Below are 16,189 nucleotides of genomic sequence, written 5' to 3' on the forward strand. Positions count from 1 at the left end.
TAAAGCCCAAGCACTCTAATTAAAAAAACTGGACACTGACCATTTAAAATAGATAACCTTGGACGGTTATAATTAATAAATGGCCACAAGGCCAGTGTACCTCGGATCATTTAATTTTTTAACTGGCCCAACTAATTTTTAAAGCGGTCATTTGTCTACAGCCACCACCTTATTTCTCAACCTGGTTAGGTAAACTGAAAAATATGAAGAGAAAAAACATGAATTTATCATTTCATGGTTCCTTTAAATGGACAGCGCCTTTAGCGATAATTTAGGGTAGGGGGGCCTAAAACTTATCATCGCCGGATGAGAGGGGGGTTTATTATGAGACGGGATGCCACCTGCGAAACTTTCGGTAACTAGAAAGAACATTTTTTTGGATGGTGAGTATGGTCCTCTTTATAATCTTACCTGCCTGAAGCGGAGTTCATCTACTTGGTGGTTCAAAATATGTTTATATAATTCTCATATTTTTTTGTGGGTTCACTTCCCGTCAGGTTAGGTCTGGAATCATCTTCATCCCCCAACCCAATTGCGTTTCCTTTACTCATTCTTATCGAGTAAATTTTAAGGCTCGCCCTGATATTCTTGGCGGAGTGGGTGCGTGATTATCAAGCTCGTATCTTTAAAACGTTTTCTTTTAAACTTTAAAACTCCCTTATTTGAAATTTAAAATTGAACAAATCAGTATTCACAAAACTTTAGAAGCAACTCCCTAATAGTAAATTAATCATGATAAATTTTAGTTAAAAGCGGAAGGAAATTAATTCACTTCTGGATGGCGAAAAGGAATAGTAGCACCATGAAATCTAAAAACGATAAAATCGTTGCAAAAACAATTTATTTTTAAGGATTAAATTATGCTGATTATGGAAATATACAGGGTGTTCCATAATGGGTGTTGGGAAGAAGTACAGTGGATTCTTTGGAGTCGAAAATATTCTATGACGTACATAAGTTATGTTTGGAATGTTTTACTGATGACCCCTAGAATTTAAGTAGGAAATTGAAAGAGAATGATAATTTAAAATTAAAATGAAAACTGGCACACCCATACTTATACATTATAGGGTTATAGACTATAACCCTATAACTTATATTGAAAGCAATTCAAACACAAATGATCGCAAAAATAATCTGTTTATTATAATATAATTCTATCCTTTAATAATATTAATTATAACATTTCTGTATCCATGGAAACTGGTTATTTATTTATTATCTATTCACAAATTACGTTAATTTTCTTTATTTAAATGAATGAGAGTTAAATTATATATCAAAGTTATAATTCTTTGGTTTTTCTAGTCCTATTTTTTTCTTTCTTAATATTTTCTTATATCATAACTTTTTATAACAGCAGTTTATGACACCATATTTAAAAGTCAATTTGTAAGATGCTTAAATTTCTTCACATAATTTTTGGAACTCCTCCCTGCACTTCGTATTTCGGCGTTGAAACGTTTGAAATATAATTTTTTAAGGTCGTTATGAAAGCCACTCGGGGTTAGATTCGTGATACAGTTTGCACGCGAGCAATATACGCACGAAAAAACGTTCCTTTTGAAAAATCGAGTTTCACGAACTGTCATGGTATTTTACAATTTATTTTTTCTTTCTTAAAAGAAGTTCTTTGGACGCGGAATGTCACGAAATTGGGCAGATTGCAATTTTCAAGTGGCTATAAAATTTAATCACTTTCAAAAATGTTCATACTAAAGTGTCTAGAGAATTTTCTTCAGAGTCTAGACTGTTATTGTCGGGGGAGTTAGGGTTTCTTTGATATTGTTGATACTTTCTCCTCCTCCATAATCTCCAAGATCCTTGACCATGTCCTTGTTGCTTTGGGCTTCTTTGGATACCTAGGTTCGAAGGAAACGTTCATTAGGCTTAGTGCATCAACCCGATTTGATTAAATCATCGATTATCGCAATTTTTAAAGTATTACTACGAATTGGGTCTATTTTTAACGTCATACAATAAAGTTTGATAGCTCAAATCAAACGTTATCGATGTTTTTTACACACAGCGTGAGAAATTAGGGTTTTAATTCGAATTTAAATTTTGTACTTAATGAATATTCGTTCTTACCATCGGATAAAGTATATAAAATATGAACTCCATGAAACTCTATTCCCCTTTTAATCTGCAACAGTCTTTCGTGCTCCGCATTGGCAGCCGCTTCTTCAGCCTGCAATCTTTGATAACAAGCGTTTTTCTCATTTAATAGCCTCAGACATTCGCCTTCCGTTCTGCCGTTATGTTCCAACGTGGTAGCTTGTGTCACTGTTACTCCCCGTAACCTTTCTAATTCGGATCGCGTCTTGCGTAGTATTTCGTCCACGTCTGGGTCTTCCCCTCCATTCTCCGCTGTCCTTTGACCGTTTGGGTTGTTGACCAAGGCAGCCGTTTGTTTCCGGATTCTCTCGGATAGTTCACGTATCCTAGCCCGCTCTCTTTCTAATCTTTTTCTGATGTCCGCCAGTCTGGAGTATAACACCCAATCGGGTTCGTTTTCGGCTTCGATAAAATTAGCTTCGCCGTCTTCGCCTAGATAAACCTCTTGGACGTAGTCCACACCCATACGAGCTACTCGATTTAGGTGAACCTGTTTTAAGAAATAATGAAAAGATGTGATCTTCGAACATACGTAGAATTTTTAATAATCTCTTTTTTTGAAAGATCTATTGAATGGAAGCTCGGTTATTACCGGGTCTACCTACACTCACCTGGGTCTCGTGGGCTTCGATGGCCGCGTCTGTCTTGAGAATATGCCGCCTTTGAGCTCGTAGCGTTTCTTGTTGGGCCGTTACCAACCTTCGCAAATGATCTAACGCCGTCACATTCTGATTGGCTGATGGATAATAGGGTTTCCGGTCATTGCCACCTCCGGAACTGATACTACCACGTCGAACGACGTTGCGACCACCCGGCTTCGGGACAACAACCGTCGGAGTTGACTTGGAACTTTTGGATTTTTTGTGCAGGAGGAGAGGAAGAGAGAGTTTGGACGTTTTGGACCTTTGTCTAGGGAACCCGCTACCTTGGATTCAAAATGGAAGACGCGTGTCAGATAACTGAGCTATCCAAGTACTTTTCTGGAGTTTGTTTACTAACCTTTGGAGTTCGTAGTCGAATATTGACCATTGGGCAGTTTCTTCAATGCTAGCTTGACGTGTTTCTGCTCCTCTCCCCAACGTTGCCAAAGTTTTAGGATGCGAGCATCCGCTTCTAAAGGTCGTTCCACTCTCCTCCATCGTTCGACTATGACGTATTTCCGGTACAAAGACGGTCCTGGGGGCCAAAAAGTAAATGATTAAAAAAGCTTAATCGCTCTCGCGAGCGCGCGCGGCGACATCAATAAAAGATGAGATATTTAAGATGGAAATCGATGATTATTCTTACCCGTTTCCTGAGGCTCTTTCTTCTTGTCGGCAATTTCCAAGGAGTCGACCAAGGCTCGAATGACTTCTACGCAAGTGGTATGTTTGTCGACCCCAGTGACCCGACGTTGTTCTCCACTGATCCACACGGGCAGCTCCGTGCACGGGCCCGCCGTGGTCATTCCGTTCTACGCAAAACTCAGACTCCCGAGGCATCTAAAAAACAAAACAATTTAAGATAAATTGTCCTCCATCGAACCCTTAACCTAAATTTTAATCCAAGATTAGATCGTCCTAAACATCTTGGTAAGATTCAAAGGCACGATGAAACTAACGATTAGACGCACCGACACGCCCGAATGATTTTATAAATCCTTAATCGACCTAATGTTTTGCTTCACAATAATTGGTGTGAAGACCTAAACTACTTTCAAATCTTTCTTATTTATAACTCACGCCTTCGCACTCAAGATATAAATTTCTAGGTATATTTTTAATGTCATGAAAACTTGATACATTTTGTAATAAAGTTACAAATTTGTTTTATACAGCGCCGTAGAACTTATTGAGAGCTAGTTCGGGAACACCGCCGGAATTGACTTCTCGTGGTTTTGCAGAGCATCTCCCCCTATGACATCGATCAAGATAGCAATCAATAACCAGTTTCAAACTTTTAAGTTTTAACATTTTATCCAAATTTCATATTTTAAAAAGTTAAAAGTTAAAAGTTAAAACTTTTCTCGTATCAGGAATGAATCTTTATAATTTACGCTTTTGAAGATTTTATTACATAATCCCTTTAATGAAAATCCATTAATTAAGGGGGTACTCGTAAAAAACAATGTAACAAAAGACTCCAAAGAATGACATTAATTTTATACGTTGGCCGATAAATGAAGCGCGAAACTTTTGTTACAAAAAAAAAAGAAAACTAAAACTAAATTCATCTAAAAAGAAAAAAAGAGTTGGCCCTGCAGTAAAACCAGGAAGAGATTTTCCCCTTAATTAAAACTATCCCTTCGGGGTCTAATTCTAGCATGATCGTATCCTACATAAACCGCTATCCCATTTCCCAGGCGTTCCCCTTTTTCCCTGGGGGCCCCGAATCTTCCCAGACTGGGCGACTCTTAGAAATACCCTGAAATTATTTTGTATTCTTCAAGGGAAGTCCCAAATCCCCCCGGAGTTAACGAGTCCACGCTAATTAAAAGAATTAAAAAAAAAGAAGATACAGGTATTAAAACTTTCGAGTTTAAAGAAAATAAATATTTAACGATCTCCTTAAAGGAAAACTTTAATATTAACTTTTTATTTTTTTATTAAAAAGGCCATTAAAAATTATTTCTAATACAGTACAACCGCAATTTTGTGACTGAAGTGACGTCATTTATAATTCATGGCCATTTGTACGTTTATATTTCCTACTAATTTTCAAAATCTGCATCTCAATATAACTAATAGCGTTTTCCTTTGTGTCCTCGCGGAGCGCTCCCAAGGAGCAATAAAAATGGTAGTAGTAGTTTCCAGCTTCGTTAAAGACTGTTTTTGAAGAATAGGATCTCCTAGTTTTATTCCTCCATGGGAGCGCTCCGCGAGGACCCAAAGGAAAACGCCATAAATTACTTCGGGTGCAAAATGCTAAGGTTACAAAAAATCGGTGTATGAAGTGCGTGGATAATAATTTGGTATCTCTGATACTTTGCCTTTAATTAAAATAATCTAAACTAATCTAAAGTTTTGTACATCAAGTAGCGTAAAATTCACAAAACAAATATTTCAAGTTAATTACACTGTCATTTAAGTTTATCGGACCCAAGGTTATGTCAGCCCGGAAATACCTCTCAAAAAAATCCTCTAATCTTTATGAGGAATCAGAATTTTTTAGCTAAAAAATACGTAATTCCCTCTTTTCTAGTTTTTTAAGAAGTCTAGAGAACTCGTAAAATTAGACATTATTACCTTCGTAAAATGTTACATTTCCTGTGGTTTTTAAGTAAGGTTGTAAGTTAAATGTTGGTTCACGTACGGCACGGCACGGGCTTAGTAAGTTACCCTTGCAGAAGGATATAGATGGTGTTTGTTTCAAGTCGGATTAAGTTGCCAAAGGCGATTGACTTTTTTTTACTTTGTGTAGTGTACTAATGACGTTCTAAGATAGGCCTGGAGCTAGGGGTAACCCAGGCATGTCGTGTGGACGAACGGTGGCAGTGTAATGGTGGTTGTGAGCTATAGAAGACAATTGGGAGATGCCGGGGGATATCAACCATTATTTCAGACGGTCTCGACGTACCACGGAGTGGCAAAACGACGTAAGTTATCAAGAATAAAGTTCAGTTAACACTTTCATGGTCACTATGATCAGGTACAGTGAGATTACGAAAAAATTGTGTTTTTGGACTGGCGGCTTGGGACACTGACAAAGAATGAGTTCAAAAGTACAAGCAATTTATGTATCGAGTTCAAAGGTCGTGATCAGAGCTATTTTAACTTCAAATTACCATGCATAGATATAGAAGTCTTGATACGACTTACACTTGTTTGTTTAAATGGTAGTAGATTTAGTTAGGCCTATAAAAGTCCAGAATTTGCAAGGGTGCATCCCAAAGTTATAGTAAACTCTTAAGTTCAAGAATTGGATCGTAAAATTGATAAATTGTTTGAATAATTACACCGGCCGTTAAGGGTGTATTTAATCAATGAATTGAACATGTATAGTGGTCCTAGATTATTATTTTCTGAAACTGCCAAATGATTTATTTCGTAGTTAGGGTACTTTAGCTCTCTTGTTTACCATCGTGTTAAGCCGCGTATACTTCCTCTGAGTAATCAGTGCCCCCTGCCGAGCGGAACGCGCCTTTTACGCCACATTTTCCTATTGTTTTTCACCCCCCCCCCGGAGAAGGGGATCAGCTTGATTCGAAGGCTTAAGGGCTAATGCGAAAATAGGGGATTGAGGGTGGGTTAGATCTAGAAGGGAAGATATATTTTTGATGGGTACTGCAGCATGGGAGGGGGAGGACCAAAGTGATCATCATCTCGAAACGATGCCATTAGGCATCTACACTACGCCTAACTTTAATTTTCTTCGAGCAGAATTAAATTACAATGTGGATTAGGGAGTGTGCCCGTTTGCTTTAGACCAATGGGGGGAGGGGGAAGATTGAGAGATGTACAGTTCATTCTTTTTCTTAGAAGATATCTCATTTCTTTTAAAGGTCAATCGTGTACGGTGTAAAAGAAACCACCCATGCTTCGAAGGTATATCGAATATCGAACCAAAAAAAACTAACCTAATCCATTACTTAAATAAATAGTAATGGCTCGAGGGATTTTCTTAAAGGTGTAGTAGCACCTAAATCATTCGAAAAGCACTTTTAAGTATAATATACGTGTATGTCTTGCTGGATTGGTAAATGTATTTATTTTTAGCAGTTAAATTCGGTTTAGCAGAACGTATTTATTTTAATTAAGAAATTTCTAACCATTTACTAACTACGACGTTTGGTATGCAATCGCGAGTTACGTTTTGACAAACATAGGCCTACTACTCAGAACCTCTGAGACTCGAATTCCTGGACTACTTAAGCCTAGCTCAAAGCAAAACCCCATGCACAGTCCATTGTTCCATTGGCTATTTTCAAACGTTGACGTTACTACCGCTGAAATCCGTACTTTCGGTACGATTCGAGACCTTGTGAAAAATAACATGCCGGGTCTTTTAAGATTTAATTCTTTTCTAAAAACCCGAAAAGGGAAGGGTTAGGTTTGAGTTACTACATTTCCAATTTAAATTGAAAGCCCATTTTAGTATAGAGACCCAGCAATACGGGATAAACCCCTCCTACAAAACGTCAGAGACCACCGCTTCCCAATCATATTTACACCCTCACTAGCCTTCTACTTCGTGAAATCCTCCATCATGTAGATGTAAATGGGAGGAGGCTTCTTGAAGCCGCGACCTTTTTGATATATCCCTATATTGTTACTTAATGTTAAATTTCAAATTCTAATCCTATGGAATACTTAACGATATTTATCAAGATTTGAAATTTTCGATGAAGAAAGGATGGAATTTAATATTGAGATAATGTTATCATTCAAATAGGGTTTATGTTTTTTTTTTCTCTCTCGTTTTAGTTTGCCTAAGGAACTGGTGGGTTATTTGAGGGCAAAGTTACCTCGCACCTAAACTAAAGTTTAGTAGTAAAAAGTGATTGGCTTTCACAAAAAAATCATATATATTTATTTTTCGTGTATTTCAACTTCCCTTTACAAGTTCAAAGATACCATCGACATCTAAATTTTTTGGAACCAGTTCATGTTCGCGCTAATGTATTCCTTATTACATAAATAAGTCTCTTACAAGATTTAGGTGTACTAACAAGGAATTGGGGAAAAAAAATATTTGAAAAATTTTAAATTTATGGCAATTCCAATTCCAAACTTGGTATATAGTCAAAATGTTTCGGTAATTCCAATATAAGTTTTAATCCCGAATCAAGACAAGAATCGGGGCAAGTTTAAAACGGCGGTATGCCACACCGTATACTTAATCATTAGACCCTAACAGGATTATACATAGTCAAGTGCCATTACTCTATAAGTTCAATAAACTCCCACTGAATTTTATTTTATTTTTCTTTTTTTATTTTGCTAGTTTCTCTAACTTCCAGAACTAAATATATTTTCCTAATCTTAACGTTTTAAAAGGTTCCCCTGTAAAAAAACAAATTTGGAAGAGATTTTTCATCAGTGTTTAAAATTTTAAACCGAGGGGACGAATAGTTGTAATTCACAAAGACTTCAACCCTAAAGGGGTAGAAGCATCTAAGGCTCCCTAACACTCTACAATTGTTGGGAAAAAAAATTCAATTTAAGAAGTAAATGATTTACTTTGGATGTAATGTATATAATTTTAAAAATTGAAGTTGGTTAATAATTTTATTTGGGGATTTCCGAGAAATTTTCGAACTTCAACGTCACATCCTGTTACATGGCAGCCAATCACCAGTCTAGTTTTTATCGAATTAACCCGTTTTTAGATTCTCACAGGCTTCAACTTGTATTGTATAGCATAAACTAATATGCCCATAGTTTGTCTGGCTCTGTGCCTCATTGGTTACTTCCAATATCAGGGTGTTTCATTGCAAGTTTTCAACTGCAAATCGTTGACGTCACTGCCTCCGAAATCCAAACAGGTACTGCGCAGTACAATTTTTAAAATTCCAAGACTTAATTTAAAGCTCAAATCAAGGTGTTATATTCCCCAAAACAATGTAAATGATAGGAAATTAATTATTAAGTAACCAACCCCTTGATAAAAACCCAGAAGCTGCGGTTCTTCCAATAAAAGACCAAAAGATAGGCATGCGTAGAAGAGGCGTAAACTTTTTAATTTTTTTTTTCTTTTAGTCATTAAACTCTTTACATGGGTTTACACAGGCCAATGATTCAAGCGAAAGAATTTTCACTTTAAAATTTAGGAAGCCAAAAAATCTTTTATCATTGAAGGGAACCATGCCACAGTACGGAATTTTTTTTTTCTGTTTGAAAATCCCTACAAGGGGTTTAGAGTTTGACATTTAAAAAAAAAAACAAGACGTTAACAGCAAAATTACTTTTTCCTGTCGTGGGATGTGGGTCTAGGAAATACAGAATAAACTTAGCCTTTTTATGGGTTTAAGTTAAAAGTTTAAAATTTGCATAATTTTTAAAAGGAGTCTGCTTTTTTTCTTGTGGTAGCCCAAGGAAGGAGAAGTCAATTTTTCATTTTATTTTTTTCTTTAAAAAATATAGAAGAAAAAAATTATAAAACGATTTTCTATGAACAATCATATTTGGCCTATTTAAGAAAATTAGTGTTTAGCATATTTCTTGTGAAATGGAAACGAGTTTTTGGTTATAAGAATTACGCCTTTAAGGGATAAATTTATTTTAAAGGGAGCGTGGATTATTATTAATAAAAATCAAATTAGTAATTAGGCTTAACTAATTTAAGAATATGTATATATATTTATTACAGTCACGAATGTAACTATGAAATAATTATATTAATCCAAAAATTAATGGCAAATTATGAATTTACAGAAATTAACTGAAAGAAGCCTAAAGATAATGTACAAATTATCGGTAATTAATCAAATACCGGAGAAAAATTACCTATTTATACCATACCATAATTTTACAAATGGTAATTTATATCGTTCTAAAATACCAGATTTTTAAAAAAATTAGCGGTTTTTACTACAGAGTTATTTAACCACAATTTCCAATTAGACAGAGCTGTTTAAAGCAGATAAAAAAGGTATAAAGCGCTTACAATTCAAGGTGGTTTAATATAATAAGCCTACATACACGTGAAAAATAATTACCATAAATTAAAACAGATCTGTAGTTTTAATTTGTACAAAATTTGAATTCGTAATTTACGTTATTTTTAAAAAAAAAATTCCGGTAATTTCGCATCTCTATTCTGTAGCTATTATGGTTATTTTTTGTTTTTACTGCAGAATGGAAGCTATCCTCGTATGACGTAGTACCAAAATTCAATGCTTATTGGACCTACAATAAACCTAATTTCGTGATTAGAAAGTATTATCGCTTTCCCTTTTCTCGAAAAACAAGGTTGTTGTTTTCTTTAATCGGGGTCAAATTAAATTTTGAACAATAAACAAGAAAGTATGTTAACTGAAATTTATTTTTCTCTCGCCTTTTATATAATATCTAAAGTTAACGTTAAAATTCCGAAATCAAGTTGGCGCCTATAGCGAATGGTTACACCAGGGTAATTTGTTACCCGTTGATTATTTTCATTGGTGGAAAATATTTTTCAGCGGAGGTCATACGTATAGTTAGAGAATAACTTTATAATAAAAACGTATAATTTTATTTCGAATTGAATACCCGTATACTGTATAGTATCAAGAAGTGATATCTAGTTTAAAAGGGAGAAGGTATAAATTTGCCACATATCTAGCTTTATCTCCAGTCCAAACGTAGGTCCGGAGTTAATCCCCGCCGCCTCTAAATTACAACCAGCATCTTATTGGTTCTTGAAAACTCACGTCAGCGCGACGGGAATGACGAAAATTACGTATTTTCCGACTGAGGAGAGGCGAATTAGCCCGGCGCCACCTTTTACGTCCCCCCTTGTATTTTGAAAGGGGGACTGGGACTATGGCGCGCGAATACTTAGGCATCTTACGCCTTCTCCCTAGTAAACTAGATATCGCTTCTTGATAGTATAGAGTAGTAGTAGTAAATGAATAACCAGTTTTGGCGCAAAATTTTATTACATGGTAGTTACGCTAGTTTTCTGCCTTATTAATTGAAAAGCGCTAGCGTATATCTGGAATGTGAATTTACTATTAGTTTTTTTTTTCTTCTAGAAACCCACCCATAAGTAGTTGGGGACTTTTGGGGTGAGAATTTCGAATTACACTCCTTCTCAGCTTGAAAATTACGCGAAAAAATCCAATGTCAGGCGGCGGGGGTTGTTTTAAAATTGGTCTCTCTGTCTATACTGCCTTAGCGTCTTAAGAAGTTTCAACCAGACTTTAAGATTTACAATAAATCACTGTTGGTTAAAAAGAATTCTTCCAAGTTTTTCTTCACTGTCTATTAAGATTAGAAACTAAATATTTAAAAAGACATGGTTGCGACGTATCGAGTCTGTATTTGGGAGTTTATTTTTTTATTTAAAAGAAAGAGAGTCACGTTATAAAATAACCTAAAAACAGGTGCAATTTGGTGAGGTAATTATTTCGTTACATATATAAACGATTTGAATTTTAGCAATTCCTCGAATGGTAAAATGCCAGACGTTGTGACCTAACTTCGAGTTTCTAAAAATTGGAGAAACTGACTGACTGACTAGGGGGCCAAGAGACAGGATATGACTGTGAATAAACTGAAAACGAAAACGTTCCGTGAAAACTAAAACGGTCTTTTAGTTTTATAAATCAAGTTTCATTTTTGAGATGAAATATACAGGGTGTTTCTGATAAGTCTGGCACAAATTAAGAGGGATGATCTTTGAGTGCACTATTTTGAGTCGAAAAAGTAACTTCTATAACCATTTTGCCGTCCAGGTCACTGTTTTCAAGTTAAGATTGGTTAAAGTATTTTACGGATGACCCATTAAATTTAATTGAAAATCTGAAAGACAATTATTTCTAATTTAATTAAGAGGTCATCCCTAAAACAAACTCAAATCATAACTCGAAAACAGTGCACGTCCTGAATTAAAAATGTCATAGAAGTTACATTTTCGACTCAAAATCGATTTAAGAACATCCCCCTTAATTTATGAATGCAGACTTATCAGAAACACCCTGTATAAAAATTACGAGGGAGGTCCAGTAATAGGTCACGAGACTTTTGGATTACGTCACTGTGCACTTGCGTTACTTAAATGAGTAACTGATGACCTAATCAATTCGTGTACAGTATTGTCACGGATCAAATAAAACATTCTTGGATACCAAGATGCTAAGGAGGTATAAGGATTTCTTAAAAATATATGATATCGTTTGAATACATAACTGCGTTGCTATGATGGTAAAGCCCACCCATATCGAATTTCTCTAATCAACGCTTATTTTTTATAAGGAAAGATTTTTTTCTTCTTTCTAACGCTATCTGATATTTGATTGCCACATTATGGTAACTCCCTTAAGATCTGATTTGTGTCGAAGGTCTGCGATTATATTAAAACAAAAAAATCTTTAATGGATAAAAGTAGAATAAAGATATGGATGGCATTAATTCAAATATTTAATTACTGTTAATTAATAATAATTCATTGGTTTGTTTGAGTTGGAGGGAAAAAATTAACTACGCGTTATTTCATGGTTATTTCTTACCGCAATGTAATTTTATATACATCCTTGATTATAGATTATTTTTTAATCTAATTAACGACGAACTAATTAAATTAAAATTCCACGTAAGGTACCTTATCTTACCTCGCATCCTTTTATAAAATTACAAAACTATAATTTAAGACAATTAAAAAAATTGTAATTTATAAAATATCCAACAACCTCGATTTCTACAAAAACAGGTATACTGCTCTCCAACAAAAATATAATTGTAATTGTTCCTGTTACAATTTAAAAATTAAAGTTACAATCTTTTAACTCTGAAATAATTTCCTATAACGAGTCTAGGTGGTCAATTATGATTAAAAATAAAATTTTCCAGAATAATGGTGGGTCGGGAACTCCGTATTAAACATTTTTGCAACAAAGAAAAAAAGAGACCCGATTTTAAAATTCTACGTAATAATAACAAACTCGGGCACATCCCTTGAATTTGACGAGAATAAAAAAGAAGTTAATAACACTATCGTAAAGTAGATAAACGCGAAGTTATATACATAGGGGTGTTTCTGATAAGTTTGGCTTTGAGGCGAAAATGTGACTTCTATCTCCATTTTGGAGTAGGGACACCTGTTTTCGAGTTAAGATTTCCATAGAATTTTATGGATGACCCCTTAAATTTAATTAAGAAACTAATTAAGACAATGATTGCTAATTTAATTAAGGGGTCATCCCTAAAACATTGATCAAATCATAACTCGAAAACAGTGGCCCTATTTGGGCAAAATGGAGCTAGAAGTTACATTTTCGACTCAAAATGGATTTCCCAAAGAACATTCACGTAATTTATGGCAGACTTATCAAAAACACCCTGTATATTCGCGTGGCTTATCACTGTATCCCGGCGACGAAGAAACTAGTTTTGTAGAGAAATTAATTTATACTAATATATAGTATTTGTTTACTGCATTTGCGAAGTACAAACAACGGCAAATAACATGTTTAACAATATGATATCCATGAGAGCAGTGCAAAAATGTTCAAGCGTCGGTAGTTGATAGTTTTAATTGAATTTGATAAAAATTTAAACTCCATCGGGAGGAAAGAAGAAAACGAATTCTAAATATTTGAGAAAAATTTAAATTAAATATTTAAATTAATATATTAATGGTATTTTATCAATTTCTAATTAATATACTTCCGTTATCTTCCTCGTCATAAAACAAGTTTGGAAAAATACCTTTAGATCTCAAAGTATAACCGAGAATTTACCGACATGCCCTGCCATGGGCTATTTCGAAGGAAACATTAGAATATAGATGATTAATATTTATTTTATCAAGTTCCCGACATTAATTTTAGTACAATTAAAGGCGGGTGCCAGGTCTGGCTGGCGTAGAATATTGAAGAAGTCTATCATCAGAAGGTTAGCGCGCGGGAAAAAATTAAGGTTGATATAAAATCCATTTTTAACCCCGAAGCAATTTCCAAGAAAAAAATATATATTTTCTTATAATTAAGATTATGGTATATACTCTACCTATGGCGGCTTCTGTCAAACTCAAAAAAGGGGGTGTGGTCTATTTTTTTTTTTTTTTATGAAAATACGGAAATATCGGAGACTTTTATAAATTTTGTAATCGTTATGTAGTCATCAGACAAACTCTTTTTAATATAATATTTCTTGGACCAACAATTATATTGTTATAAAAGCCACGCCTGATTTTTTTTTCTTTTTTAATTTTCTTTTAAATGTGTTTTTGATTTAAATTTAATGGAAGGTTTTGTATATCACGTTTTTAATTCACGCGCGTACGGATATAATGATTTATTTAAATAAATAATACCGTTTTGTTTATATACTCCACTGTAAATTCGTGGGGATGTTTTTATCCTTTGTTTTGATTTACCATCTTTAAAAGTCTTAAGTAAATATTAATATTTACAATCGTTTCCTTGTTAATATTATTTCTATCGAGAACCAATTAAGTAAAACTGTTTTAAGTCAATCTTTCGCGATTGAAAAAATTTTAAACTATTACTAAACTAGGCCTAGAACGTCAATTATATATATATTTTTGAAACTAAGTAACTTCGCAATTCAATTATAGATTAATTCTATAACAATATTAAATTTTTAATTTGAAATTTTACGGACCAAATATGCAAGGATGCGATTCAATTTATCACCTGATTGATTATAGAGGGGGTAATCACTGTCATATTTCCTACGCGTCGATTATGGGTTACGTGCCAACTTTATATATACTATTCCATTAAAATCTTTAGTACAGCGTGTACACTGACTAAGCTGAGTGAATGGCCCCTCGCCCTTTATTTACTCTTCAACTTCTTATACAAATAAATATTGAATATCAATAAATGTTGATGGCTTACCTGAAAATGAAACGGTATGTTTTTGTCCTCTATGGCACAGAGCGTTATCCTTTAATGCATTTTAGCGTAAATATGAAGAGCGGGGTCTTCGGACTTATCTTTCTCTTTACCGTCTGTCTTCGGAACAGATTAAAAGTATGCCCCTTTTGGCAAAGTACTATCTTTTTCTACGAGAATGATTTTTCGAGGCTCTGATTGGCCCGAAGCTTAACCCACGTGAGCAAACATCACCTTCCAGAAATGCATTGAGAAAATCAAGTTTTTCCGCGACTTCTCTCTGTCTCTAGTCTCGCGCTCGGAGTAGGCTTAGGCACTTTTTTTTTTCCAAATCAACTTTTTCTCAATTTTCGCGAGGCCCTATAAACTTACCTTTGAGGCTAATTATTGCAAATACAGCCAATTAATGCTTAGATTTGCCGTGGTTACGAGTGATTACTTTAGGAAATACATTTCGTTTTTTATAGGGAAAGTAAAAAGTTGAAGTAATTTTAAAAATGACTTGGTAAAATGTGGGTTTTCAGAGTTACGTATTGTAATTAGAAATTCATCTCTAATGAAGAAAGATTAACTCTTTTTTTTTCGTGCTTGATGACTTTGTCTTCAGGCTTCCACGTGAACTTTAACTCTATTATCATATCCCTATAATGATAATTTAAACTTAAACCCACACAAGGGTGTTTTTCGAAAACCTTTTTATTTTTGTTATTTTAAAATTAGTTTCTATAAACATTTTAAAGGTTACGCATTGCCTAGGTTGAATAGATTTTTCAGGGACTCGCGAGTTGAGAGGAAAATAAAATGGTAGAATTCGATTATCTACAATAAGGTTTGACTTTGAATTGACTTTTTACATTAAAAAGGCAGAGACGAATTCGATTTTCCTTCCTGCTCGTCTTGAATCATTCCAACCTGTTTATTACAAGCCGGCACTTCACTTTTCGCTCGTTTACATTGCCAAAAACAGTAAACTAAGACAAAGGTTAGAATAATCTCGCGTCCAATTTGCACCAAAATGGTCTATAGTTGAGGGGGTGAAACAGGCGTAAAGGTGAGATTTCTGTAAGTGACTACGCCCTCTATACATCAGCAGACAGGAAAAATGGCCCTGGGGGCGTCAAGTTGGTTAGAATAGATATCTTTTCTTACGCGGTGCGCGTGCCTTTTACAAGATGTTGACCTAAGCCTGTAAAATATGAGAGGTAATAACACATAGGAAAGTTAATTCCACCCTCAGGGCTTGTTAAATTGTATTGTGCGAGCTTTTCAAATTCTTTTGAAGTAGGACATGACCTTTCCGAACCGTTTTTGCCCCTTAAAATGTTTGTGCTCCTTTTATTTTAAATTCATTTATCCTGCCACGAGAAGACGTGACTAGTTACTTTATTTAGGGTTACGAAACAGTTTTGTGTTCCAAATAATACTTAACAAATTATTAAATATGAATGATCGTTTTGTTCATTCTTGCGGAAGTATTAAAGCTAAGTCCTCAGTTTTCCACTCTTGAATTTGGCGGTAAAATTTTCCAATCTGCTCCAGTACTTACAGCGTCACCTTCCGGCAAAAACTTGGAGTTAATCATTTTGGGCC

At 34.7% G+C, this 16,189-nt stretch overlaps 1 protein-coding gene across 1 annotated transcript; it reads right to left on the reverse strand.

Annotated features, from left to right (window-relative positions):
* Window positions 1–1,123: 1,123 nt before the first annotated feature.
* On the reverse strand, window positions 1,124–14,932 carry LOC149674060 (ras association domain-containing protein 10-like). Its single transcript, XM_089839920.1, has 6 exons — window positions 14,603–14,932; window positions 3,406–3,599; window positions 3,118–3,294; window positions 2,730–3,043; window positions 2,092–2,608; window positions 1,124–1,862 (listed from the first exon to the last, which is right to left on the reverse strand). The coding sequence occupies exons 2-6, from the start codon at window positions 3,563–3,565 to the stop codon at window positions 1,711–1,713; spliced, it is 1,320 nt and encodes a 439-aa protein (XP_089696046.1). The 5' UTR covers window positions 3,566–3,599; window positions 14,603–14,932; the 3' UTR covers window positions 1,124–1,710.
* Window positions 14,933–16,189: the final 1,257 nt, after the last annotated feature.

Source organism: Phalangium opilio, unplaced genomic scaffold (genome assembly GCF_054372755.1).
Source record: "Phalangium opilio isolate 3A_F unplaced genomic scaffold, DU_Popi_V2 ptg000048l_1, whole genome shotgun sequence".
NCBI classification, from domain to species: Eukaryota; Metazoa; Arthropoda; class Arachnida; order Opiliones; family Phalangiidae; genus Phalangium; species Phalangium opilio.

Excerpts from the sequence above, each read along its gene's own strand:
- LOC149674060 (XM_089839920.1), bottom strand. The coding sequence starts at position 3,565 with ATGACCACGGCGGGCCCGTGCACGGAGCTGCCCGTGTGGATCAGTGGA. Across the intron at positions 2,609-2,729 it reads TCGAAGCCCACGAGACCCAG|GTTCACCTAAATCGAGTAGC; the intron begins GTGAGTGTAGGT and ends TTCTTAAAACAG. Across the intron at positions 1,863-2,091 it reads TTTATATACTTTATCCGATG|GTATCCAAAGAAGCCCAAAG; the intron begins GTAAGAACGAAT and ends CTTCGAACCTAG.